The following is a 26343-nucleotide window of genomic DNA, read 5'->3' on the forward strand; positions in this document are numbered from 1 at the left end:
CCCATGAAAGTGAAAAGCAATGAAGTAATATCTTTCTTTAAATGTATGCTTGCAACTTTTTGTTCACAGAGATGGAAAAAAAGCTGAAGGAAGAGAGAGAAGCTCGAGAAAAGGCTGAAAATAGGGTTGTTCAAATTGAGAAACAGTGTTCCATGCTAGATGTTGATCTGAAACAGTCTCAGCAGAAGCTTGAACATTTGGCTGAAAGTAAAGAAAGAATGGAGGATGAAGTAAGAAAAATAGACAATACTGATTTTGATCAGCTTATAAAAGAGAAACAATAACATGTTATGTATGAAAAGACTCTATAATTTAAACAACATGGAAGAAACGTGAATGAAATAACCTATATGTATCTGTGTTCACTGCTCTATGGTCACTACTATATCCCTAGCTCTTAGAATTTTCATCTTCAAATAGTTATTAAACATTCATACATAGGGTCTGTATCATTTGGCACTGACAGCACAACTATGTAGAACTGTCATAGCTCTTCCCCTGAAGAAACTGACCATCTGCTTTTAAAACAAACAAACAAACAAACAAACAAAACCTGTCCGTATTGTAAAGTATTCTATAATCACAAAGAGGAGCATTGCTGTTAGGATTCCAAAAAGGTGTTAAACTATAGTCTTTACTGGCTTAGATTGACAGAAACCACAGGGTACACATTTATAAAGCAATAAATAAAAAGACAAAATGATATTATATTCTTGTGGCTACTATATGTATTTTAGAAATTATTTAGAAAATGAAAGTAATTAGTCTACACATGTAAGTTAGAGAAGGGAGAAAGAGAAGACCAGAAAAATCAAAAAAATCAGAATTATCTTAACAAAAGAGGGGCAGAATGTTACTACTAGTATCATTTTAAAGGTTGAGAAAGACTTCAAATCTTAATAATTTGAGAGTCAGAAGTCTGAGTTGGTGGAGGGAACATTATCAGTGAAGATAACAATGAAAGAGAGATTACTGAGTACTTAAAAGATAGGTAAGTAAGGAAAAAAGGGGAACTTGATCTGACCAGAGAAGAGTATTAATAGTCTTTTAAATTTAAAATGGGAGCTATAGGTGAAAAGATTCTTTAAAGAAAACTCATCTGGTAATCCTATCTAATAATAGACAAACATGGTAATTAACCGTACCTCCGACACGCTTCCCATTGGCTAATCAGGGTGATAGGCAAATTAACTGCCAACCAAGATGGCGGCCAGCAGCCAGGCAGCTGAAGTGAACAGGAGGCTTGCTTGCTCCAGTGATGGAGGAATCTAGGGTTCCCCGCCTGCCGCCGCCCAGCTCTGAGCTGCACTCTAAGCAACTATGTTGCAATTATAGAAGCTAAACAATCCCCAGAAACCTGCTTTCAGCCTGCCGGGCCTCAGAGCTGGAGTTGCAACAGTCTTTCAATTATAGAAGCGAAACAAAGCCCAGATACCTGCTTTCTGGAGCCGAGCCTCAGAACTAAAGCCGGCTCTCAGCTCCAGTGACAGCCATAGACAGTAAATAAATCGCAGAATAAAAAAGAAAATGAAAAAAAGGAGAGGTTGGGAGCTTCAGTCACCCACCAGCCTGAAAACGGCCCTCAGCCCCTCACCCAGACTGGCCAGGCACCCCAATGGGGACCCCCACCCTGAAGGGGGTGTGACCAGCTGCAAACAGCCATCATCCCCTTATCCAGGCTGGCCAGGCACCCAAGCGGAACCCCCACCCTGATCCGGGACACCCTTCAGGGCAAACCAGCCGGCCCCCACCTGTGCACTATCCTATATAGTAAAAGGGTAATATGCAAACTGACCCTAACAGCAGAAGGACTGGGAATGACCACCAGGGGGCAGATGCTCAATGCAGGAGCTGCCCTCTGGTGGTCAGGGCGCTCTCACATGGGAGGAGCTCTGCTCAGCCACAAGCCAGGCTGATGGCTGCCAGTATAGCTGTGGTGGTGGGAGCCTCTCCTGCCTCCTCAGCAGCGCTAAGGATATCCGACTGCAGTTTAGGCCTGCTCCCTGCTGGCAAGTGGACATCCCCCGAGGGCTGCCGGGCTGCCAGAGGGATGTCTGATTGCCATCTTAGGCCCAATCCCCCAGGGAGCGGGCCTAAGCCAGCAGGTGGTCATCCCCTGAGGGGTCCCAGACTGTGAGAGGGCACAGGCTGGTCTGAGGGACCCCCCCCCCCCCAGTGCACAAATTTTTGCACACCGGGCCTCTAGTAGTATATATAATGTCCTATAAAGAAGAGAAATTAGAGGTACCTATTAGAGTCAGCATGCGGGAAGAATGTATGCTGAAAGTTTGAAAGATAATATTCAGTCACTTAAAATCCCCCTATTTCTGTTCTAGGAGTTGGGATACTGAATAATAGAGGTATGGTCTTGACTTTTGTGAAACTTACAGTCCAGAGGGAAAGACAGATAGTAAAATAGTAATTACAAGCATGACATATATTTAAAAGAGGAGCCAAAACCGGTTTGGCTCAGTGGATAGAGCGTCGGCCTGCGGACTGAAGGGTCCCAGGTTCGATTCCGGTCGAGGGCATGTACCTGGGTTGCGGGCACGTCCCCGGTGGGAGATGTGCAGGAGGCAGCTGATCGATGTTTCTAACTCTCTATCTCTCTCCCTTCCTCTCTGTAAAAAATCAATAAAATATATTAAAAAAATAAATAAATAAATAAAATAAAATAAAAGAGGATGTAGTGAGTGCTGTAGGAGTGTTATAACTAATCACATCTGGTAGTTAAGGAAGACCTCAAAAACTTTGGAGGGTTATAGATGAGCATAAATACTTATGAATGAACAGATAAATGTAAGTACCTCTTAGGAAGTTCCCCCTAAAAGTGGGTTTTATACTTTTTTCCAAAATTTCCATACAGGTTAGAGTAGAAAGAAACCAAAAATTTTTCCCCTAAATACCATATTTGAAACTTGGGTATTAATTTGACTTAGTAAATTCTGCAGTCATAAACACATAAAATAATGGAGAGTGTTTAGAATGCTGATATTCTCTATTTGTGTAAGGCATGATAATACTTGAGATTTGATTTGTATTCTTTAAAATAATGTCTAATAAGCTTAAAGAGATTTAAGATCCCAATCATTTTTCTCATTCATAGGTCAAGAATCTCACTTTGCAATTGGAGCATGAATCAAATAAGCGACTGTTGTTACAAAATGAATTGAAGACTCAAGCATTTGAGGCAGACAGTTTAAAAGGTCTAGAAAAGCAGATGAAACAGGAAATAAATACTTTACTGGAAGCAAAGAGATTATTAGAATTTGAATTAGCTCAGCTTACAAAGTAAGTCTTGAAAGAGCATTCTTAAAAAAAAATTCTTGTTTTTTTTTGTATTCAGCATTGCTTATGTGTTTGATATTTTATGTATGTATAGATTATGTACTTAGAATTTGAAAAGAAGACTTAACAGCATTTAGAAATAAAGTAATTTACTTGCAAAGAAATTTTACAGGAGAGTTCAGTCTTTGGTAGAACAGACTTACTAAATAAAAAAATAGTTATTTCAAGGAAGAAAAAAAGGAAATTATTAAAGCTACTTCTTTACAGTAAGTCTGTTTATGGTGAAAAAAACTCCACAATTTTCTCACGATTTTCATATCCACAAAAGTCATCTTTTTTCACATTTGAATTTCTAATATCATGGATGACCTTTTTATTATGGATTCAGTACCTTACAGGAAATGTTCAAGGTTTACTTTAAAGACTAGAATTAGACATGATGACTCTGTATTTGTTTGTTTTGTTTTCTTCCTTTGGTTCATCTCAGAATGCAAAGTGCTGTTTTTCTCCTTCTGTTCTGAGATCTGATGTGCCTGCTTACTTGGAATGGAGACAAAGCAAGGTGTCAGTATTGCTTTCAGAAATTGTATAAGGACATGCTTCAAAAATTTAATATGCAAACCATGTGTATTTATGTCCTCCAGATTTATGTTATAATATCTTCATTTTCCAGCTTCATTTAAAACACAGTGATTCTTGGATAAAATTGTCAGTTTTGACTTCTTTAGATTTATACTGGTGAAATTCTTTTTTTCTTTTAGAGCCACTATTCTCACCAAGCAATATATTTTGTAGTTTTCTTCCAAAATTAATTCATTGTTCAGTGATCATTTACTATGTACCTTCTATCAACCATATGCCTTATTAGATGCTAAAAATACAAAGCTATTAATATCTAATATGAAGACTTAGCAACTGCAGATGAAATTGTTCATCTTTGAAAATCTGTCTGTGGGATACATTGTGTCACTATCTTTTTGAGTCTGTCCCTCTTTATCCAGTTGTGTTTATGTATATATATATTCTATACATGTAGTTAGTTGTCTGTGTTTCTTTTCTTCCTTGTTTTTCCTTACCTGATTATTCATTTCTACCCACCTCCCCCTGCCTTTTTTAAAAATTGGTCATAATATATAGTACTGAGTTGTTATGTATTAAGTATTGTATGTCCTTTGTTTGTACTGGTTTACTTACCACATAAAACATTTTAAATGTATCCCTAAGAATGCTTTTCTTTACAAAAATTTACCTTAAAAAACCATTTTTATTTGTGTAATTTGCATTAATCCACAATTAATAGTCTCCCCAGAGTGACCTTCGTTAGAAAAGGGTTCCCTCTGCTTTGCATAACATCATTTTATAAGGAGCAAAATGGAACCATACAGTATGGTCTAACCAAATATAAATATTAAAGTAATACTGTGTAATGAAGTATGATTTTGTAAAACAAAGGTCATTTTTTATTTTAGCAACTTTATGAAACAAAGAATAATATAAAGTCTGCTATAAATAAGAGCATGTGTTTACTATTTTCTCTTTTGTCTGAAGACAATATAGAGGAAATGAAGGACAGATGCGGGAACTACAAGATCAACTTGAAGCTGAACAATATTTCTCGGTGAGAATCATTTTTAACATTAGACTGTTTCAAAACCTGACTTAAAACAAGATGTTTAGATTATTAGTGTGAACTGTGATTCTTTTTTAAATGATTATGAAGCTGTTTTCTCCCTTTTATATCTCTGTTTCTACATTTCATTTCTCAATCTGATTTAGTGATCTGTTAAGTTGTAAAGAAATTTTTGTGCCGAAACCGGTTTGGCTCAGTGGATGGAGCGTCGGCCTGCGGACTGAAGGGTCCCAGGTTCGATTCCGGTCAAGGGCATATACCTGGGTTGCGGGCATATCCCCAGTGGGAGATGTGCAGGAGGCAGCTGATCGATGTTTCTCTCTCATCGATGTTTCTAACTCTCTATCTCTCTCCCTTCCTCTCGGTAAAAAATCAATAAAATATATTAAAAAAAAAAAAAGAAATTTTTGTGCAGTTATTTCCAGAATTGCCATCAAACTCTAGAGCAGCACTTCTCAACCAGTGGGTCGCGACCCCTTTGGGGGTCGAACGACCCTTTCACAGGGGTCACCTAAGACCATTGGAAAACACATATATAATTACATATTGTTTTTGTTATTAATCACTATGCTTTAATTATGTTCAGTTTGTAACAATGAAAATACATCCTGCGTATCAGATATTTACATTACGATTCATAACAGTAGCAAAATTACAGTTATGAAGTAGCAACGAAAATAATTTTATGGTTGGGGGTCACCACAACATGAGGAACTGTATTAAAGGGTTGCGGCATTAGGAAGGTTGAGAACCACTGCTCTAGAGCTACATATGAGACTGGTAGCAAGTCCACCTGGTTTTAGAGTGACTTTATTATCACGTGTGGTTCATGTAGCCATATTACAGTAGTCTGCATACATTCATTTGTTCAAGAGATTTTTCCTGTTTGGTTCTATATGCATTTTATGCATCTGTTTTGCTTTTTCTCCAAGGAAGTCACTCTAACTCATTTGTTACAGGCCAAGTTATTTTTGCCTCTACCATTGATGGGCTTTGAGGCTTTATTGAAGCCTCTGAATTTTTTTTGTTTGTTTCTTTTGGTTGCCACACTGTGTTCTACCATTTAAATACTTGGGAGTGGAATTATTGGATCATCTGTTAGTTATTTAACTTTATAAGAAACTACCAACTCTTTTTAACCCACTATTAAACACTTATTTTTTTTCTTATCATTTGTTTTGCAGACACTTTATAAAACCCAGGTAAAGGAACTTAAGGAAGAAATTGAAGAAAAAAACAGAGAAAATTTGAAGAAAATACAGGAACTACAAAATGATAAGTATGTTTATTTTACTTTAGAACAAGACTCAGTATTACAACAAAACAGTCTTAACTTAAAATTTAAAGATAGAAATTAAATGTGCCATTATTCTGATGGCGATGATATAGCAAATTATGTTGGGTTAATTCAAAACAAATCAAACTAGATTTATGCTGAAGTTTATCTTTATGGTGAAAAAGATAATTTTGTACATTAAAACTGTAGCAATTGTACAGAGATTCACTAAACGGTAACAGTAAATTGTTTTCAGGGGTCTCTTTTTTTAAAATTTTATTTAAATCTTTATTGTTGAGAGTATTATAGATATCCCCCTTTTCTCCTCCATTGCCCCCCTGCACCCAGTTCCCACCTTGCCCCAGGCTTTCACCACCTTATTGTCTGTGTCAGTATGTAATGCATATATGCATAGACGTTCTTTGGTTAGTCTCTTCCCACCTCCCCTCCCCTGTTTCTTTTGAGATTCGTCAGTCTTTTCCATATTTCCATGACTCTAGTTCTATTTTATTCATCTGTTAATTTTGTTCATTGGATTCCTTGTTCTATATATAAATAGTTCATGCTGTATTCACAGGTAATTTTATGTTACCTAAAGGTAGTTAAATTCTTCCTCATGTGAAATTAACCTATTAGGAAGGTTAATTTTTATTGCGTATGTGCCTTAGAAAGAGAAGACCTTTAAAGCTACTTAAGTGTAATTACTTCTCATATCTAGTGTCAGAACAGACACTGGAACTAGTTTTCTGACGTTTTTATATTCTCTTTTCATATAACCACATTTGAAATTAATTAATTAACTTATTTATTAATTTATTTATTGTTAATCCTCACCTGAAGATGTTCTCCATTGATTTTTTAGAGAGTGGAAGGGATGGGGAGAGACAGAGAGAGAGAGAAATTGATGTGAAAGAGACACATCTATTGGTTGCCTCCCACAACTGGGGCTGGGATTCAAGCCTGCAACCCAGGTATATGCCTTTGACCTGAGGAATCAAACCTGAGATGCTTCAGTCCAAGGGCCAACACTCTATCCACTGAGCCTAACCAGCTAGAGCTGAAAGAAATTTTGAAAATTTAACTTTAACATTGAAGCAAACAAATCCATCCATAAAATAATAAAACGTGTAGTTTTATGAATTATATGACAAATATCATTATAACTACCACCTATGGAAGAGATGGAACTTTGCTCTCCACCACAGAATTCCACTATATCCCCTCTCTAATTATATCTTTTTTCCTCCCCATCACAAGAATATCATCTTAACAGTTATTTGTTGAAAGAATGGATTATTTATCCTATATATTTTTCCTCAGTTGTGATTTTGTTGATTTAATTTCCATAGTTATTGAATATTTTCATCCTCTTTCTATGTTTCCTACAATTCAGTGGTTAAATTTAGAGCTGTGCTGTGGTAGCCACTAGTCACATGTAGCCATTTAAATTTAAAGTTTAATCCATTTAAATAAAATTAAAACTTTAGTTCATCAGATGTACTAGCCACATTTCAGGTGCTTAATAGTCTCCATGTGGTTAGTGTCTACCATATTGGACAGCACAAGTGTAGAACATTCCATCATTGTAGAAAATTTAATTGGACATTCCTAATCTGGAGGCTTAATCAGATTCAAGTCTGATCATTAGAGGGGACAAGACTGCCTCATATATGACTTTATAATGTCTAGTTTCCTAATTGTGTCGTTAGTAATATTGACATTCAGTGCTCAGATCCTTAACATATTAGGTGGAGTCTAAAGTAGGTACAGACTTACGTTTCCTGCTTAACCCCTGTGACGGTGACAGACTCCCATGGTAGAGTATAGCCTGTGGCCTATCATTTATTTTATTTTATTTTTTTAAATTAAATCTTTTGTTCAGATTATTACAGTTGTTCCTCTTTTTTCCCCCTCAGAGCTCCCCTCCACCCGGTTCCCACCCCACCCTCCGCCCTCACTCCCCACCCACTGTCCTCATCCATAGGTGCATGATTATTGTCCAGTCTCTTCCCGCATCCCCCACACCCTTTTCCCCCCAAGAATAGTCAGCCCACTCCCTTTCTATGTCCCATATTCTGTTATAATCACCAGTTCATTCTGTTCATCAGATTATTTATTCACTTGATTTTTAGATTCACTTGTTGATAGATGTGTATTTGTTGTTCATAATTTGTATCTTTACCTTTTTCTTCTTCTTCCTCTTCTTAAAGGATACCTTTCAGCATTTCATATAATACTGGTTTGGTGGTGATGAACTCCTTTAGCTTTTCCTTATCTGTGAAGCTCTTTATCTGACCTTCAGTTCTGAATGATAGCTTTGCTGGATAAAGTAATCTAGGTTGTAGGTTCTTGCTATTCATCACTTTGAATATTTCTTGCCACTCCCTTCTGGCCTGCAAAGTTTCTGTTGAGAAATCAGCTGACAGTCTTTTGGGTACTCCCTTGTAGGTAACTGACTGTCTTTCTCTTGCTGCTTTTAAGATTTTCTCTTTGTCTTTTGCTCTTGGCATTTTAATTATGATGTGTCTTGGTGTGGTCCTCTTTGGATTCCTTTTGTTTGGGGTTCTCTGCGCTTCCTGGACCTTTAAGTCTATTTCTTTTACCAGGTGGGGGAAGTTTTCTGTATTATTTCTTCAAATAGGTTTTCAATATCTTGCTCTCTCTCATCTTCTGGCACCCCTATAATTCTGATGTTGGTACGCTTGAAGCTGTCCCAGAGGCTCCTTACACTATCTTCGTATTTTTGGATTCTTTTTTCATTTTGCTTTTCCAGTTGGGTGTTTTTTGCTTCTTCGTATTTCAAATCTTTGACTTGATTCTTGTGATCCTCTGGTCTGCTGTTGGAACTCTGCATAATATCCTTTATTTCAGTCAATGTATGCTTAATTTCTAGTTGGTCCTTTATCATAGCCTCGAGGGTCTCACTAGATTTCTTGAGGGTCTCACTACATTTATCCGCGGTTTCTAGAAAGTTCTTGAAAAACCTTAAAAATGTGGTTTTGAACTCTATATCCAGTCGTTTGCTTTCCTCCATTTCTGTCATTTGTGTCCTGAATCTTTGTCTCCGCATTTTTTATGCTTCCATGTGTTGGTAGAGTGGCTTTGTGTGCTAGGTGTCCTATAGGGCCCAGTGGCTCAGCCTCCCCAATTACCTGAGGTGGGCACTCTTGGTGTACCCCTTTGTGAGCTTTGTGCACAGTCTTGTAGTTAAGTCTTGATTGTTGTAGGATCACTGAGAGGAATTGACCTCCAGGCCTATTGGCAGTGAGAATCAGCTGTGACTACAGTGGGAGAACTTCTGTGCTGAAGACACCCTTCTGGGGCAAGACTTGCTTCAGTGGGGCTTTGATGCTCACTGAGTCTGCGCCCTGAGTGTGTCCCTTATGGATCTGAGGAGTTGTAATCCGGATGGTCCCCCTCTGACCACTGGGTACACTGGCTCTTGGATCTAAGGAGGTGCTAATTTAGCCTCTGCCTGAGGTTACCCAGCAGGAGCTACGAAGAGAACTGCAGATTCCCCTTCCTTGTTTGTGGTTTGGAGGTGCCCAAATAAGGCCCAGCTGTGAAGCAATGCAAGCTGCTGTGACGCCTTGGGCCTTCTCTTGGAAGTTCTGAGTCTGTCTGGCCCAGCTGCAGTTTGTTAGGTAATTTTCAGATTGCAAAGGGCCAGGTCATTCATATGCAAAAGCCTCTGCTGCAGCTTGGGTGGGACGGGGTCTCAGGGGAATAACAGGGCGGAGCAAGCAGCTATGGCTGATCCTCAGCCCTGCCCTAAGGGGCCCCACATCTCAGTGTCCCATGGTAATCCCTGCAAGTACCTCTGAGAGAAAGCCGCCCTCGAGTTCCGAGTTCTGCCTGCTGCCAGACAGTCCAGTTTCTCCCTGTATGAGTCTAGGTCCCCAGAGACACACCCGGAACTGGAGTTCAGAGCAGTCGGGGGCTTGTGGCTCCCTCCCGATTCAAAAAGACAGCCGCGTCCTCATTCGCCAGCCCTTGCCACATGCTCTTGAGCCTCCGTACCTCTGCACTCCACCTCCGCAGCTCCTCTGAGTCTCTGTGCTTTTCTCTTTCCTTCTAGTTGTAGAATTTCCACTCAGCCCGCCTTCCTGTAGTTCTGGATGATGTCCATTTTGTCTTTTTTTAATTTTATTTTATTGATTTTTCACAGAGCGGAAGGGAGAGAGACAGAGAGTTAGAAACATCAATGAGAGAGGAACATCAAACAGCTGCCTCCTGCACACCTCCTACTGGGGATGTGCCCCGCAACCAAGGTACATGCCCTTGGCCGGAATCGAACCTGGGACCTTTCAGTCCTCAGGCCGATGCTCTACCCACTGAGCCAAACCGGTTAGGGCCGTTTGGTCTTTTAATTGTATTTTTGAATTTGTTGTAGGAGGCAGCAATTTCCAGGGTTTACCTATGCTGCCATCTTGGTTTCTCCCTAGCCTATCATTTATATGGTGTTCACGGTGTAATATGCAATCCCAGGTTGTATGCATTCACTGTGATAGGAGTACCCAATCTACTGTGTACTGTATTGTTTTAGAGGATTGACATGTTTGCCTGTTTGATCTATTTAATAGAAATATATTTATCATTACTATTGTGCTAACCATTGTCCTTCATGCCAGTGATATAATTATTAGTAAGTTATGGTTTTCATTTTCAAGTGCTTCAGAATCTAGGCTGACAGATACAATTAATGTAGATGACTATGACAAAGTGCTATTGGAACATATTGAAGGGATATACCTCATCATACCATGTGGGATTCAGAGAACATTTCCCAGGTGACAACTAAGAAAAAGAAGGATTTGCCAGGGAATGAGGAAGGGGGAAGTATAGGCAAAAGCCAATCTGTGATTTGGACAACAGCAGATGGCTTAGTTTATAGGTAGCGAGACAGTTGGTGACAGGTAATACTAGAGAAAAAAACCTGAGTCAGATTACGAAGTGCCTTGTGTGTCATGCTAAGGCATTTGGAATTGCCAAACATTGACGAGTGGGAAGTTTGGTTTCTGTTGTTCTCTGTTGCATATCTACATCGCCTAGACTAAGGCCTTGCAAAGAATTAGTATTCAATAAATATTGAATTAATGAATGAGTGAAATGAATGAATGAATGAAAATTTTAAGCTAGGGATTGACAAGATGGTGTTTTAGAAAGCTCCACTTTTTAGAGTGGAGAATGGATTGGAGTGAGTCAAAGCTGGGTGGATATAGGTTGTACACTTATACAGCCATTGAAATAATCTAGATGTAAAATTATAGTGGAAGTTCACAATAAAAGAAGAAGCAAGTGCATGGGGAAAAATAGGAAAGTAGAAACAGTAGGACGTGTGGATATGGGGGAGTGGGGATGAAGGTTAGGGAAAATTTCAGGTTGGCTTTCAAGTTTCTGACCAGAGCAATTGTGCTGATGGTAATGCTAGTCCCAGAGTTAAGGAACACCAAATTGTGAAAAGAGGGGAGATGATATTATTTCCATTTCTTACCTATTGAGTTTGAGGTGCCTATGGGATGTCCAAAGAGAAATGGATACCAGAGAGTTGGTTTACTGCTTCAGAACTCAGAGAAAAGATAAGGGCTTGAAGCTGATTTGACAATCCTTGCATAACTGAAACCACTTAGATGACATTTGTTAAGATAATTATGTATATCAGAGTTTATAAACTCATGAGCCTATGATACCATACATTTAGCTGGGTTGAAATTAGTTGGCTCTAAGTATGGGTACATTCATTGTGTGAGTTGTAATGATGATAACAAAATGAAGAGTTTATGTCCCAGTTATCACCACTTGTTCCCACATGGTAACACTGATCCAATATTTCAAGATCTGATTTTTTAGATCATTAAAAAATCTCAATTTTTATACAAAATGTTGGCCCAAATGTATTTTGTGTGTGTGTATCTGGAGGGAGGTAAGGGGGCACTTATGTGGACTCATTTGGCCCCATGCAGTAAATTGTAACCCTGTGGTATATGATTAGAAGACATAAAGGCAGAGGACAGACATCTAGCTCCTGTACTCTTAAGTACTGGGCAGAAGAAGGGAAAGTAAGAAGTCACCAGTAATACAAGCAGAAAACCACAGTGAGGATATCACAAACACTAGGGGAATAGAATATTTCAATAAAAAATGATTTAAAGTGCCAAGTACTCAGAAATGTCAAGAAAAAATAAATTTTCCATTATATTTAAGGTTGTTAGGTACCTTGCTGAGAACAGTTCCTAAATAATGATGAGAATAGATACTTGATTAAGGTGGATTGAGACTAATAGGAAAAGAAGAAGTAGAGACAGTGTGTAGACAACAGCCACATTGACCTTACTATTTAGCAAACCTGTCAGTTCTACTCTTGCCTCAGAGCCTTTGAGATTGCTCTTCCCTCTGCCTAGAACAGTTTCCTTTGACTATCTACATGGCTTGATCCTCTACCCTCTTCAGATCTTGTTCTAAATGTCATCACAGAGAACCCTTCCCTGAATACCTTTTTAAAATTGCAAGGAGATAGAGCAGTAGCTAGAGGAGAGTGTGAAGAAGACCCATTTCTTTTTAAAGATAGCAGAAATTTGAGCATCTATATATATAAAACCCTAAGTGACTGTTCAACTGGTTGACCGTTTGACCGGTTGCAATGATATGCACTGACCACCGGGGGGGCAAGTGCTCAATGCAGGAGCTTCCCTTTGGTGGTCAGTGAGCTCCCACAACAGGAGCGCCACTCAGCTGACCTATGGGCGCCATACGCCGAGCTTAGGGCTGGTGAGCACAGCTGCAGAGTTGCAAGCCTCTCCTGCCTCTGCCTCTGCAGCAGTGCTACCAAGCAGCAGCAGGCAGCAGGCACACCGGGCCGGGATGAGCAGGAGCAGTGCGGCACCTGGCTCGGGCTCAGGCTCCTCCCCAGCCGCCTGCGGCTTCACACACTACTACATCCTATTGCAGTGATGGCGAACCTATGACACACTTGTCAGAGGTGACACGCGAACTCATTTTTTTGGTTGATTTCTCTTTGTTAAATGGCATTTAAATATATAAAATAAATATCAAAAATATAAGTCTTTGTTTTACTATGGTTGCAAATATCAAAAAATTTCTATATGTGACACGGCACCAGAATTAAGTTAGGGTTTTTCAAAATGCTGACACACCGAGCTCAAAAGTTTTGCCATCACTGTCCTAGCGGGATGTTGGACTGGCCCCAAGGGGTCCTGGATTGCGAGAGGGCGCAGGCCAGCCTGAGGAATCCCACCGGTGCATGAATCCGTCACCGGGCCTCTAGTATTTAAATAAGATATGGGAAGGAAAGAAGAGTGGGAAAAGTTGCACATCTATTCTTCTATTCGAACAAAATTTCTGAGCACTTTCTGTGGGCCAGAGACTTTTATAGGCATTTGGACTATATCAGTGAACAAGAACAAAGCCCCTGCCTATAGTCTTACAACCCAGAAGAATCGGGAATTATTCTAGTTCTTTAAGGAGATAGGGGGAAGGAAGGTAAGAGATTGACCTTAAGCATCAGTAAAGACAGGTCTGTCACTATGGAGAGTTGTGAAGAAAGCCTGGATGAAAATAGTTACAGATAGTTTTATCCTAAAGCACCTTATCATTCTTTGCTTCCTTTTGCACAATTATATAGAAATACTAGAGGCCCAGTGCACAAAAATTTGTGCACTCGGTGGGGAGGGGCGTCCCTTAGCCCAGCCTGTGCCCTCTCGCAGTCTGGGACCCCTCGGGAGATAAGAACCTGCTGGCTTAGGCCTGCTCCCGGGTGGCAGAGGGCAGGCCCAATCCCTAGGTGCAGCCCCTGGTCGGGCTCAGAGCAGGGCCGATTGGGGAGTTGGGGCGCCGCCCCCTGTCATGCACAGAGCAGGGCGATCGGGAGGTTGTGATGCCACCCTCAGTCATGCTCAGGGTAGGGCCGATTGGGGGGTTGGGGCACCATCCCCTGTCACACTCAAGGCAGGGTCGATGGGGAGGTTGCGGCGCCACCCCCTGTCACACACAGAGCAGGGCCAATCGGGGTTGGGGCGCTGCCCCCTGTCACACACAGAGCAGGGCCCATCAGGGGGTTGGGGCGCCGCCCTCTATCACCCACAGAGCAGGGCCGATCAGGGGGTTGGGGCGCTGCCACTCTTACACTCAGGGCAGGGCCGATGGGGAGGTTATGGCTCTACCCCATCACACACAGAGCAGGGCCCGTCGGGGGGGGGGTGAGGGGGGGCGCCGCACCCTGTCACCCACACAGCAGGGTCGATCAGGGGGTTGGGGTGCCTTCCCCTGTCACGAACAGAGCAGGGTGGATAGGGAGGTTGTGGCCCCGCCCCCTGTCACACACAGAGCCGCAGGGCGATCAGGGGGTTTGGGCGCTGCCCCCTGTCACGTTGATCCTGGTGCCAGGAGGCCTCACGGCTCCACTGATTCTGGTGCTGGGAGGCATATTACCCTTTTACTATTTAGGATAGAGGCCTGGTGCATGGGTGGGGCCAGCTGGTTTTCCCTGAAGGGTGTCCTTGATCAGGGTGGGGGTCCCCACTGGGGTGCCTGGCCAGCCTGGGTGAGGGGATGATGGCTGTTTGCAGCTGGTCACACACCCTTCAGGGTGGGGGTCCCCACTGGGGTGCCTGGCCAGCCTGGGTGTTGGGATGATGGCTGTTTGCAGCTGGTCACACACCCTACAGGGTGGGGGTCCCCACTGGGGTGCCTGGCCAGTCTGGGTGAGGGGCTGAGGGCTGTTTTTAGGCTGGGGGTGACTGAAGCTCCCAACCGCTCCTTTTTTTCATTTTTTTTCTTTTTTTATTCTGGGCCAGCTTTAGCTTTGAGGCTTGGCTCCAGCTCTTAGGCCTCCGCTGCTGAAAGTAGGTTTCTGGCCTTTGCTTACAATGTTGCGATCCTGCTGGCTAAAGCAGGTTTCTGGGGTTTTGTTTAGCTTCTATATTTGTTACATTGTTGCTTAGAGTTGCAGCTCAGAGGCCTGCAGTGGCAGGTGGGGAACGTTGGAGTCCTCCATCACTGAAGCAAGCAAGCCCCATGTTAGTTTCAAGCTGCCTGGCTGCCGGCCACCATCTTGGCTGGCAGTTAATTTGCATATTGCCCTGATTAGCCAATGGGAAGGTTAGCGGTCGTAAGCCAATTACCATGTTTCTCTTTTATTAGATAGGATAATTTGGGATTAATATGTTTTGTGGCATTTTAAAGAATAACTTCAATACTTTATTCTGAATTTGATGTCAAGTGGTAATTCCAGATGAGAACGTTATCCATCTGAAGCCTGTAATTTAATAGCACAGAACCACCCTTAGTATTCATAGGTTTACCAGTGGCAATATTTCCTATCTTTACCTAATATACTAATTAACCTACTCTTCCAGACAACTATTTTATATCTCTCCTCAGATCTTCAACAACCTTTCCTCATCCTCAGTAAATGGTCTTGCTTCCTCGATGTTGGAGAATATCTATTCTCCCTCACCACCATTGCTACCAACCTATCTACATCTGTACCTCTTAACTCCTGCCTTCCTTTTACTTGATGTAAATGACCAAATATGTGCTTTTACCTAAAGGTAGCTCTTTTATCCTATCAGTTGTTTCTACTTATAAATATGACTCCAGTAATTCTCTCATCTTTCTAAGTCAATTTTTTCTTTCTATAATCATTCCTGTTGTTCTTTAAACCTACAGACAAATATCTCCTTAAAAGAACCAACACCCTCGCCCTAACTGGTTTGGCTCAGTGGATAGAGCGTCGGCCTGTGGACTAAAGGGTCCCAGGTTCAATTCCAGTCAAGGGCACGTACCTTGGTTGCGGGCACATCCTCAGTAGGGGGCGTGCAGGAGGCAGCTGATCAATGTTTCTCTCTCATGGATACTCTCTATCCCTCTCCCTTCCTTTCTGTAAAAAAAACAAAACAAAAAAAACACTCTCTTTTAACTGCATATCTACTTCCAGCTATCCTCTCATTTATGTTTCTTTTTATAGCAAACTTCCTGAAAGGTGAATAGCATTTCTCTTCTGGTCCTCTTCCCCCATTGAGTTTACTTCAGTCAGATATTTGCACTCACTCTGCTAAAATAACCCTTCTCAAGGTCACAGGGAACTTCCTAAAGTTAAATACAATAGTCAATTCTGAGTTCTTATTTAACAGCAGCAATTAACATAGTTGATTTCTCTCTTGACAAAAGTTCTTCACTTGGCGTGGTGACATCACCGGTATTTTCCTCCTATTGAACTGGCTACTGTTTCTCAACCTCCTTGCTCCTTTGTTCCTTCCCATCTCTGAGACCTTTAAAATTTGGAGGACCCAAGGGAGCACTCCCTACTTGTTCTTATCCAGCCTCACAACTTTAAATAGCATTAGTGTACTAGTATATTCTCCCCTGAATTCCAGGCTTGTATATTCAGCTGTCTGTTTGACATCTCTACTTGAGTACTTAATAAGCATCTCACATGTAACATGGCCAGAAAAAATAACTGATTCCCTTACCTTGCCAACCTGCTCCTCCCTTCTTTTCCATTTCAGTATTAGCAATTCTATTATTCCTAGTTATTTAAGTCAAAAACTTGAAATCATCCTAGATTCTCTTTTTTTAAGATTCTACATGCAGTCCGTCAATAAATTCTCCTAATTGTAACCAAAAAATATGTCCAGAATCTGATCATTCATTTGTACCATTTACCAATATGATCCAAAATATTATTTCTAATCTTGATTATTTCAATACTTTCCTAACTGGTATCCTGCTTCTGCCATTGTCCCCCCTAGTATCTGATCTTAGTCCAGCAGCAAGAATTTTAAAAATAGAACACAGAACAAAAGCCAATGTCCCTATATTGTTTTAGAAAGCTGTATAATGTGTGTTCTTCTCTCCACCATTTCCCTTCCCCTTTTCTTGCCATGTCTCTCACAACTTTTACCCATCTCTCACTCTACTCACATTAGCTTCCTTTAGACCAACCTTAGGGCATCTGTTATTAGATGTTTCCTCTGCCCAAACACTGTATTCCCAGCTATCTACATGGCTTACTCTCTTATTTCATATCTCTTCTCAAAGGCATCTGAGCAGAAAGGACTTCAAAAGAATGACCACATTTTATGTAGCAACCACATTCTTCCATCTTTTTATTTTATTTTATTCTTCTCTGGCATACTGTATATTACTTCATTTTTGTAAATTGTCGGTATCACCCTAATAATGTATGCTTTCTAAGACCAGCAATTGTATTTCTGTTGCAGGCCTTAATTCCTTGAACAGTGTTTGGCACATGCTAGCATTCAGATAAATATTTGTTGAACAAATGAAAGAATACACACACACACACACACACACACACACACACACACTAGAGGCCTGTTGCACGAAGAGATTCGTGCAATAGGCCTTCCTTTCCCCTGGCTGCTGGCCACAGTTTTCCTCCGGCACCCAGGCCTTCACGCTGGCCAGGCTCCAGCCGGAGCTGGCCCCGTGGCTGTGAGGCTTTCGCTGCCCCGCCAGCCCCGCGGCCGTGAGGCTTTCGCTGCTCTGCCGGCCCCGCCGCCGTGAGGCTTTCGCTGCTCCGCCAGCCCTGGCCCTGGGGCTGTCAGGCTTCGCTCCAACGCTTGGAACCTACGTATGCAAATTACCTGCCATATTTGTTAGGGCAATTTGCATACTCTCCTGATTGGCTGGTTAACATAGCAAAGGTACGGTCAATTTACATGTTTGTCTATTATTAGGTAAGAATATATATATACTAGGGGCCCGGTGCACGAAATTCGTGCACTGGGTGTGTGTGTGGGGAGGGGAGTGTCCCTCAGCCCAGCCTGCCTCCTCTCACATACTGGGAGCCCTCAGGCGTTGACCCCCATCACCCTCCAATCGCAGGATCAGCCCCTTGCCCAGGCCTGACGCCTCCGCCAGAGGTGTCAGGCTTGGACTGGGGACCCCCATCTCCCCCTGATCACTGGCTCTGGCCCCCGCCCAGGCCTGAGGCCTCTGGCCCAGGAATCATGCCTGGGCAGGGGACCCCCATCTCCCTCTGATCGCTTGCTCCACCCCCCGCCCAAGCCTGACGCCTCTGACCCAGGCTTTAGGCCTGGGCAAGGGGACCATCATATCCCCCCAATCCCCGGCTCCGCCCCCCACCCAGGCCTGATGCCTCGGCCAGAGGAGTTGACCCTCATCACACTCCGATCACCAATCACCGGATCGGCCCCTTGACCAGGCCTGAGGCCTCCGGCAGAGGTGTCAGGCCTGGGCAGGGGACCCCCAGCTCCCCGCGGTTGCAGGCTCCGCCCCTGCCCAGGCCTAACGCCTCTGGCTGAGGTGTCCGGCCCGGGCAGCGGGGACCCACAGCTGCAGCGGCCCCGCGATCGTGGGCTCCGCTTTAGGCCCAGGCAAGGGACCTCTAGCTCCCGGGACTGCCAGCTTCGACAGTGCCCAGCTCCCATCGGTGGCTCCACCCCTACTTCCTGCTATCACTGGCCAGGGCGGCAAAGGCGCCTGATTCTCCGATCATGGCTGGGGGGCAGGGCAAAGGCGGCCCCAGGGCCGCCTTTGCCCTGCCCCCCAGCTCTTAGCTCCCCCCTGGGTTTCTGATCACTGTCAGTGGCAGGGGGCTTCTTCCTGCTTTCCCTTTCGCCTCCCTGCATTGTGCCTCCATATGCAAATTAACTGCCATCTTGTTGGCAGTTAATTTGCATATAGCCCTGATTAGCCAATGAAAAGGGTATCGTCGTACGCCAATTACCATTTTTCTCTTTTATTAGATAGGATATATATATATATATATATATATATATATATATATATATATATATATATATTAGTTATTACAGTATCTCTTTCTCCTTAGGCCTGAGACAGAAAATTCAAATTTGCATCACTTCCTTAGTAGAAAACAGGTGGAAAGCATTCATTTAGCAAACATTTATTGAGCCTGATATATACAGAGGGCACAATCATGACCAGAATAGCTTATTGAAGAGAGGCTCTTTGGGAAAAAAGATCAGGCAAACTGAAATGATCTGGTCCTGATCTGAATGTCAGTTCTGAAGACTTAAAAGTAATTCTCAAGAAGTTTTTCTAGAATAGGTTATAGTGGTTTGTAAATCTTTTCATAAGACTTTAGAATCTCATTGAATTTCAGAGCTGGGAGAGACCTCAAAAATAATTTAGTTTAACTCTCTTATTTTACAGAGTTGATTAAGTTGAGCTCCGGAAATGTAAGGAACTTGTCCATTGTCCCTGTCAATTAGTTAGTGATAGAACAGGGATAAGGGGGAGCCGGCCGGAGGAGGTTAATGAGGAAAAAAATGAGGACCTATGTAATACTTTCAACAATAAAGATTAAAGGGGGGAGAGAGGGAAGAACAGAGATAAGGGCTTAAGGTTTGGCCTGATTTACAAGCCAGTGATTTTTCCCCTGTGCCATGCTACCTTCCATTCCAAATCCACAACAAATTCCTTTTCAAAAGTAGACTACTTGCCATTGCTTTATTCTTTCTTAGTTAAGCACAACAGCAGATTATTAATTATTAAATATTAAAGAGTTCTTTACTACCCTGGCCGGGAAGCTCAGTTGGTTGTAGTGTCATCCCGTACACCAAAAGCTTATGGTTTCGATTTCTGGTCAGGGCACATACCTAGATTTTGGGTTCAATCCCCAGTCGGGGCACATATGGGAGGTGACTAATCAATGTATCTCTCTATCCTTCCTCCGTCTCTCCCTCTCTCCTCTTCCTTGCCTTCCTCCCTCCCTCCCTTCCTCCTTATCTAAAAAAAGTCAATTAAAAAAAAGGATGGCTCAGGTTCTCTAATAGTAGTTGGATGTAAGATGTGCTAAATCTCAGGTTCTAGAAGAGTTGATTTTGAGCTCAGTCACCCTTTGAAAGAAGACATACCAGCTCATGTGATTTCGTCAAATATAAGAATGTTCATGGCAATTACTGTGCAATAGTAAAGTGTTTATTTGTATCCATTTCTCTTATAAATGTATTGCAGAGAAACTCTTGCTACTCAGCTGGATCTAGCAGAAACAAAAGCTGAGTCTGAGCAGTTGGCTCGAGGGCTTTTAGAAGAACAGTACTTTGAATTGACCCAAGAAAGCAAGAAAGCTGCTTCAAGAAATAGACAAGAGATTACAGATAAAGATCACACTGTTAGTCGGGTAAGTGGTGATATGAGATTATATGATTAAAATTTTAAATCAAAATAGGTTACATCTTAAAGTTTAGGATGTGAGTGTGTGTGCATGCATGTTTACAGTGGTCAATCTGTACTCATGTATAAATAGTTTATGTAACTCAAAACAAAATTATTAGGAATTGAAATTGTATTCATTGTATTGGATTTTTTTTTCTCTCCATTTGGCTATAGATGTTAAAATGTTTTATGTGAAGAAATGCTTAGTTAAGTTCATTTGTTGTATTATTTTCATACATTGGAACCGATTAACTTCTCCAGCCCTCAGATTCTTCATCTATAAAATAGAAATAATACTACTCTTCAGAATTCTTATGAAGATTAAATTAAATAATCTACATAGAGTGATGAATAGAAGTCTAAAAGTAATCAATCAAACATTTTAAATTGTCATGTTCATTATCGTTCAGGTGAAGGAACTGAGACTCAGAAGGATCACAAAGCTAGAAAACTAAATGGAAATTTTCTAGTTTCCAGTCTAGTTTTCTTTCCATTACACTTTTTTTCCTTTTATTCATGTGTATACAAATGTGTATTTGCATGCATACACACACACTTTCTGAAATAATTTTTGGAAGCTAACAATTGTTTTTAACTATTTTAATTTAATTAAAATTACATATTTTAAACTGGAAACCAGGCATATTTATAGTTAAGCAATGACAGATCTGTTTTCATTTAGGGAAAAAAGAAAGTATTTTTTTAAAGTTTATTGCTTTAAATATAAGACTAACAAAGAGATTATAGCTTAAACTTTTGTGTGCTTTGTTTAGCTTGAGGAAATGAACAGCATGCTAACCAAAGATGTTGAATTATTAAGAAAAGAAAATGAAGAGCTAACTGATAAAATGAGGAAATCAGAGGAAGGTATGTAGGGTTTTTTTTTATGTTTTTAAGCATAACATTAGTTCAGAGTAAATCTTTAGCTGTTTACATTTATGTTTTAGAAATGTTTGTTTTCATATGTTAATAACTTCTTTAGCCTTAAGAATAATTTTAGTAGAACTTAAATATTCTCACTCTTAAAAAATAAATAAAGAAGGTAAATCTGTGAGGTGATGGATATGTTAACTCAATGGGGAAGAGAGGCATCCTTTCACAGTGTATATACAATGTGGGCAAAAGTAGTTTTACAGTTGTGAATATGCGAAAGAGTTTATTCTTGTATTATTATTCATTAACTAGAGGCCCGGTGCACAAAATTCATCCCCTCAGCCCAGTCTGCACCCTCTTCAATTCGGGACCCCTCGGGGGATGTCTGACTGCTGGTTTAGGCCCAATCCCTGCCGGTAGTTGGACATCCCTCTCACAATCCTGGCTCCTAATTGCTCACCTGGCTGCCTGCCTGGTCGCGCCCTAACTGCTCCCCACTGCCAACCAGGTCACCCCCAATGGCCCCCTCCCTGCTGGCCTGGTCACCCCCAACTGCCCCCCCTGCAGGCCTGGTCGCCCCATGCAGCCTGCTGTTCAGTCGTTTGGTCGTCCCTCACTAATCCCCCTGCCAGCCTGGTCATAGACAACCACCTTGTAAGGGCGTGAAGGTTAATTTGCATATTACCTCTTTATTATATAGGATTATTGTATTATTTAATTGTATTACATTGCTGATTTGGTGTGCAGAAATTAAAGTAGTTAATGCCATACAATAACATTTTATATAAATTGTTGACAGATTATAAACTGAAGAAAGAGGAGGAGATCAGTAATCTTAAGGCTGCCTTTGAAAAGAATATCAATACAGAACGAACCCTTAAAACACAGGTACATGTGCTCAGCCTTTTCCATGTTTATATTTGAGTATTGAATATTAAGAAGTTAATATTTGCTTTTTATGCACTTTTTCTTAAAACTGAGGGTATAATCCCTGACTGGTTTTCTCAGTGGTTAGAGCATCTGCCTATGGACCAAGAAGTCTTGGGTTCAATTCCCGGTCAAGGGTACATACCTCGATTGCAGATTCCCCAACCCCAGTAGGGGTGCATGTGGAAGGCAGCTAGTAGATATGTCTCTCTCACATGGATGTTTCTCTCTCTTTCCCTCCCCCTCCTCCTTCCCTTCCACTCCCTCTGCAAATCATTGGAAAATAAAATATCCTTGGGTGAGGATTAAAAAAACAAAAAAAATGAGGGCATAAGAGTCAGGCTTTTCATTGGAACAAATAATGCAATGGTTTTTCTTCATTAAATAAAGAAGATTTATTCAGGAAATAGGATTTCAATTGAGTTAAGAAAGCTAGTTTGTCTAGTCATTTGACTAGAAAGAATGTTTTAGTTCCCTCAGGCATTGACCCCCATCACCCTCCAATCGCAGGATTGGCCCCATGCCCAGGCCTGACGCCTCTTGCCTAGGCGTCCGGCCCGGGCAGCGGGGACCCGCAGCTGCAGTGGCCCCGCGATCGTGGGCTCCGCTTTAGGCCCAGGCAAGGGGCCCCTAGCTCCCGGGACTGCCAGCTTCAACCGTGTCCAGCTCCCATCGCTGGCTCCACCCCTACTTCCTGCTATCACTGGCCAGGGCGGAAAAGGCACCTGATTCTCCGATCATGGCTGGGGGGCAGGGCAAAGGCGGCCCCAGGGCCGCCTTTGCCCTGCCCCCCCCCGCTCTTAGCTCCCCCCTGGGTTTCTGATCACTGTCAGTGGCAGGGGGCTTCTTCCTGCTTTCCCTTTTGCCTCCCTGCATTGTGCCTACATATGCAAATTAACCGCCATCTTGTTGGCAGTTAATTTGCATATAGCCCTGATTAGCCAATGAAAAGGGTATCGTCGTACGCCAATTACCATTTTTCTCTTTTATTAGTGTTGAAGGGCACAATGTCTTAGAATTTTGTGACTTTTTGTACAACATATAAATGCATTTATTAATAATTGTAGTTACCTCCCCCTCCTTCATTTCCAGTGTATATATATGTGTTATACCTATATTGCCCAAAAGCAGTCATTTTGACTGCTTGGGAAATTTTAGACTCTTATTATTTTTTTGTTTATTTGTTTTTTTATTAAATCTTTATTGTTCAGATTATTACATTTGTTCCTCTTTTTTCCCCCCATAACTCCCCTCCTCCCAGTTCCCGCCCCACCATCCGCCCTCACCCCCCACCCACTGTCCTCATCCATAGGTGCACGATTTTTGTCCAGTCTCTTCCCGCATCTCCCACACCCCTTTCCCCCCCAAGAATAGTCAGTCCATTCCCTTTCTATGTCCCTGATTCTATTATGATCACCAGATTATTTGTTCACTTGATTCTTAGATTCACTTGTTGATAGATGCATGTTTGTTGTTCATAATTTGTATCTTTACCTTTTTCTTCTTCTTCCTCTTCTTAAAGGATACCTTTCAGCATTTCATATAATCCTGGTTTGGTGGTGATGAACTCCTTTAGCTTTTCCTTATCTGTGAAGCTCTTTATCTGACCTTCAGTTCTGAATGATAGCTTTGCTGGATAAAGTAATCTTGGTTGTAGGTTTTTGGTATTCATCACTTTGAATATTTCTTGCCATTCCCTTCTGGCCTGCAAAGTTTCTGTTGAGAAATCAGCTGACAGTCATATGGGTGTTCCCTTGTAGGTAACTGAGTTTCTTTCTCTTGCTGCTCTTAAGAGTCTCTCTTTGTCTTTTGCTCTTGGCATTTTAATTATGATGTGTCTTGGTGTGGTCCTCTTTGGATTCCTTTTGTTTGGGGTTCTCTGCGCTTCCTGGACCTTTAAGTCTATTTCTTTCACCAGGTGGGGGAAGTTTTCTGTCATTATTTCTTCAAATAGGTTTTCAATATCTTGCTCTCTCTCTTCTTCTGGCACCCCTATAATTCTGATGTTGGTACACTTGAAGCTGTCCCAGAGACTCCTTACACCATCTTCGCATTTTCAGATTCTTTTTTCATTTTGCTTTTCCAATTGGGTGTTTTTAGCTTCTTCGTATTTCCAATCTTTGCCTTGATTCTTGCGGTCCTCTGGTCTGCTGTTGGGAGTCTGTATAATATTCGTTATTTCAGTCCGTGTATGTTTAATTTCTAGTTGGTTCTTTATCATAACATCGAGGGTCTCATTAGATTTGTTGAGGATCTCAATAACTTTATCGGCGACTTCTAGACAGTTCTTGAGAGACCTTAAAAGTGTGGTTCTGAACTCAATATCCTCCATTGACAGTTTTGTCCTGTTTCTTTGTCTCCGCATTTTTTATGCTTTCTTGGTGCACCCCCTAGTGGTCTTTGTGTGCAGTCCTCCTGTAGTTAAGCCTTGATTGTTGTAGTTAATACTAGGGGGATTTGACCTCCAGGCCGAGACTCTTATTATTGAATTGAGTAAATTTCTTATATGACCAGTTCAGCTCTGTATTGAAATAACAGTTTTCATTTTTTTCGATTACCCTCACATGATAACATACAAGTACATGATAAATTGTCGATACTTGATAAGTTGCAGTTGCTCAATAAGCTAAACTAGTACTTGTTATTTGAATCTTTATGCAGTGATACTTGTTCTAATAAGTTGTTTGTTTTATTTCTTTTACGCCCTAAATTCATGAAAGAAATGTTGAATAGAAGTGAGTTACTGGAAAAGCTAAGGAACATAAGTGAAGAGTGCTCCAGTATTATTCTTTCACGATGCAGTCAGTTTGACTGCTTTTGGGCAATATAGGTATATACTAAATTTCAGTCTTTCTAGTGTTAATAGAAAAGAAGAAGGGACATTTGAGAGAAAAAGAAACAGTAAAGTTCTTTGAAAAGCTCAACCACAATAATAAAGAAATAGAAATTAAAATGATGTATCTTTTTGACAGTCAAATGGGCAGATTTAAATGATACTCAGCTTTGGCACCAGTGAACATAGGGAAAGTTTATTTATATGCTTTAAGAGTGATAAAATAGAAATAACCCAATCACCCATCAGTGTACTATTAACCCTTTGCGGTCCAGTGTTATTTTTGGAATTCAAACAGTCTGGTCCAAATTAATTGACGGGATTGAATGTTGAACTTTTTAATGTTCTTACTGCTCAACGTTGGACCTGCTCCTAGCGCCTGGTCTGTCGAGTCATCCTCCATGTTGGACCAAAAAGGGTTAATAAATCATGATACATCCATACAGTGGAATGCAAAGGAAAATAAATGAAGTATGTTTACATATGTATCTAATCTACTTATATACATAGAGAAACATCTAGAAGGATATACCTAGCAGTATAAAAGAAAAGAGAAGGCTTTAGGAGAGATGGTCTTTGAGGGGATGATATTTATTACAAAGGCTTTCCACTTTAGTATATCTCTGTATTTGATTTTTTTATAATATGTTAGATTTATGATTAGAAAAAAACAAATATTCATTTATAAATTTAATGAAGTAAGCTTTTACTGCATTAAACAAATTATTCGAGAGCTCCTCATCCTAGATGGAACCTTATCTACATGGCAATGATAGTGGTTAGGCCTTTTTTTTTCTATGTTAATGGACAATCTTTTATTTAACATTACTTAAGGAACAAGTATACCATGACTACGTTTTACAATTTCTGTAGCTAATATCACATGCTTTTAACAGTTCTCCTTTTGAATATATTTTTTCCATCTGGTAAAAGATGTTATCCTCAAATATATATTTACATTTCCTTTCACTTTCAAAAGGGTCTCAGTGTGGCCTGCTCAGGTTGCCTTATCACCTACTTTCCTACTTGTCAAAAGGGGGGAAAAAACCTATCTTGGCCCTTTTTGCCATGTACTGCTTCCTCTGATTGTAATGCCATCTTTGCTTCCCCTCCTTCATACCATTTTTTTGCTTATCCACCTTCTCTTTGTCTCTTAAGAAACGTGTGGACACATATGCAGGTCCTTGAGGAAGCCTTCCTTACTTCTCCAACTCTCAGTTAGGTACTGCTGCTATAGAACCCTTACATGCCTCTTTCTTCTTACCACTCTACTGAAATGCTTTGGTGCATACCTGTATTTACCATCTTTATATCTAGTACCTAGCAGAG

General features: G+C 41.2%; 1 protein-coding gene across 3 annotated transcripts in view; it reads left to right on the plus strand.

Annotated features, from left to right (window-relative positions):
• Positions 1-26343, plus strand: part of ROCK1 (Rho associated coiled-coil containing protein kinase 1) — a 150666-nt gene that overhangs the window by 105666 nt on the left and 18657 nt on the right. For all 3 annotated transcript variants that reach the window (XM_059706500.1, XM_059706498.1, XM_059706499.1), the window contains 7 exons: positions 70-230; positions 3107-3291; positions 4837-4906; positions 6103-6197; positions 20181-20346; positions 21155-21248; positions 22054-22142. In XM_059706500.1, coding sequence (XP_059562483.1) covers positions 70-230; positions 3107-3291; positions 4837-4906; positions 6103-6197; positions 20181-20346; positions 21155-21248; positions 22054-22142 — 860 coding nt within the window. The remainder of the gene's footprint in view (positions 1-69; positions 231-3106; positions 3292-4836; positions 4907-6102; positions 6198-20180; positions 20347-21154; positions 21249-22053; positions 22143-26343) is intronic.

Source organism: Myotis daubentonii, chromosome 8, assembly GCF_963259705.1.
Source record: "Myotis daubentonii chromosome 8, mMyoDau2.1, whole genome shotgun sequence".
NCBI classification, from domain to species: Eukaryota; Metazoa; Chordata; class Mammalia; order Chiroptera; family Vespertilionidae; genus Myotis; species Myotis daubentonii.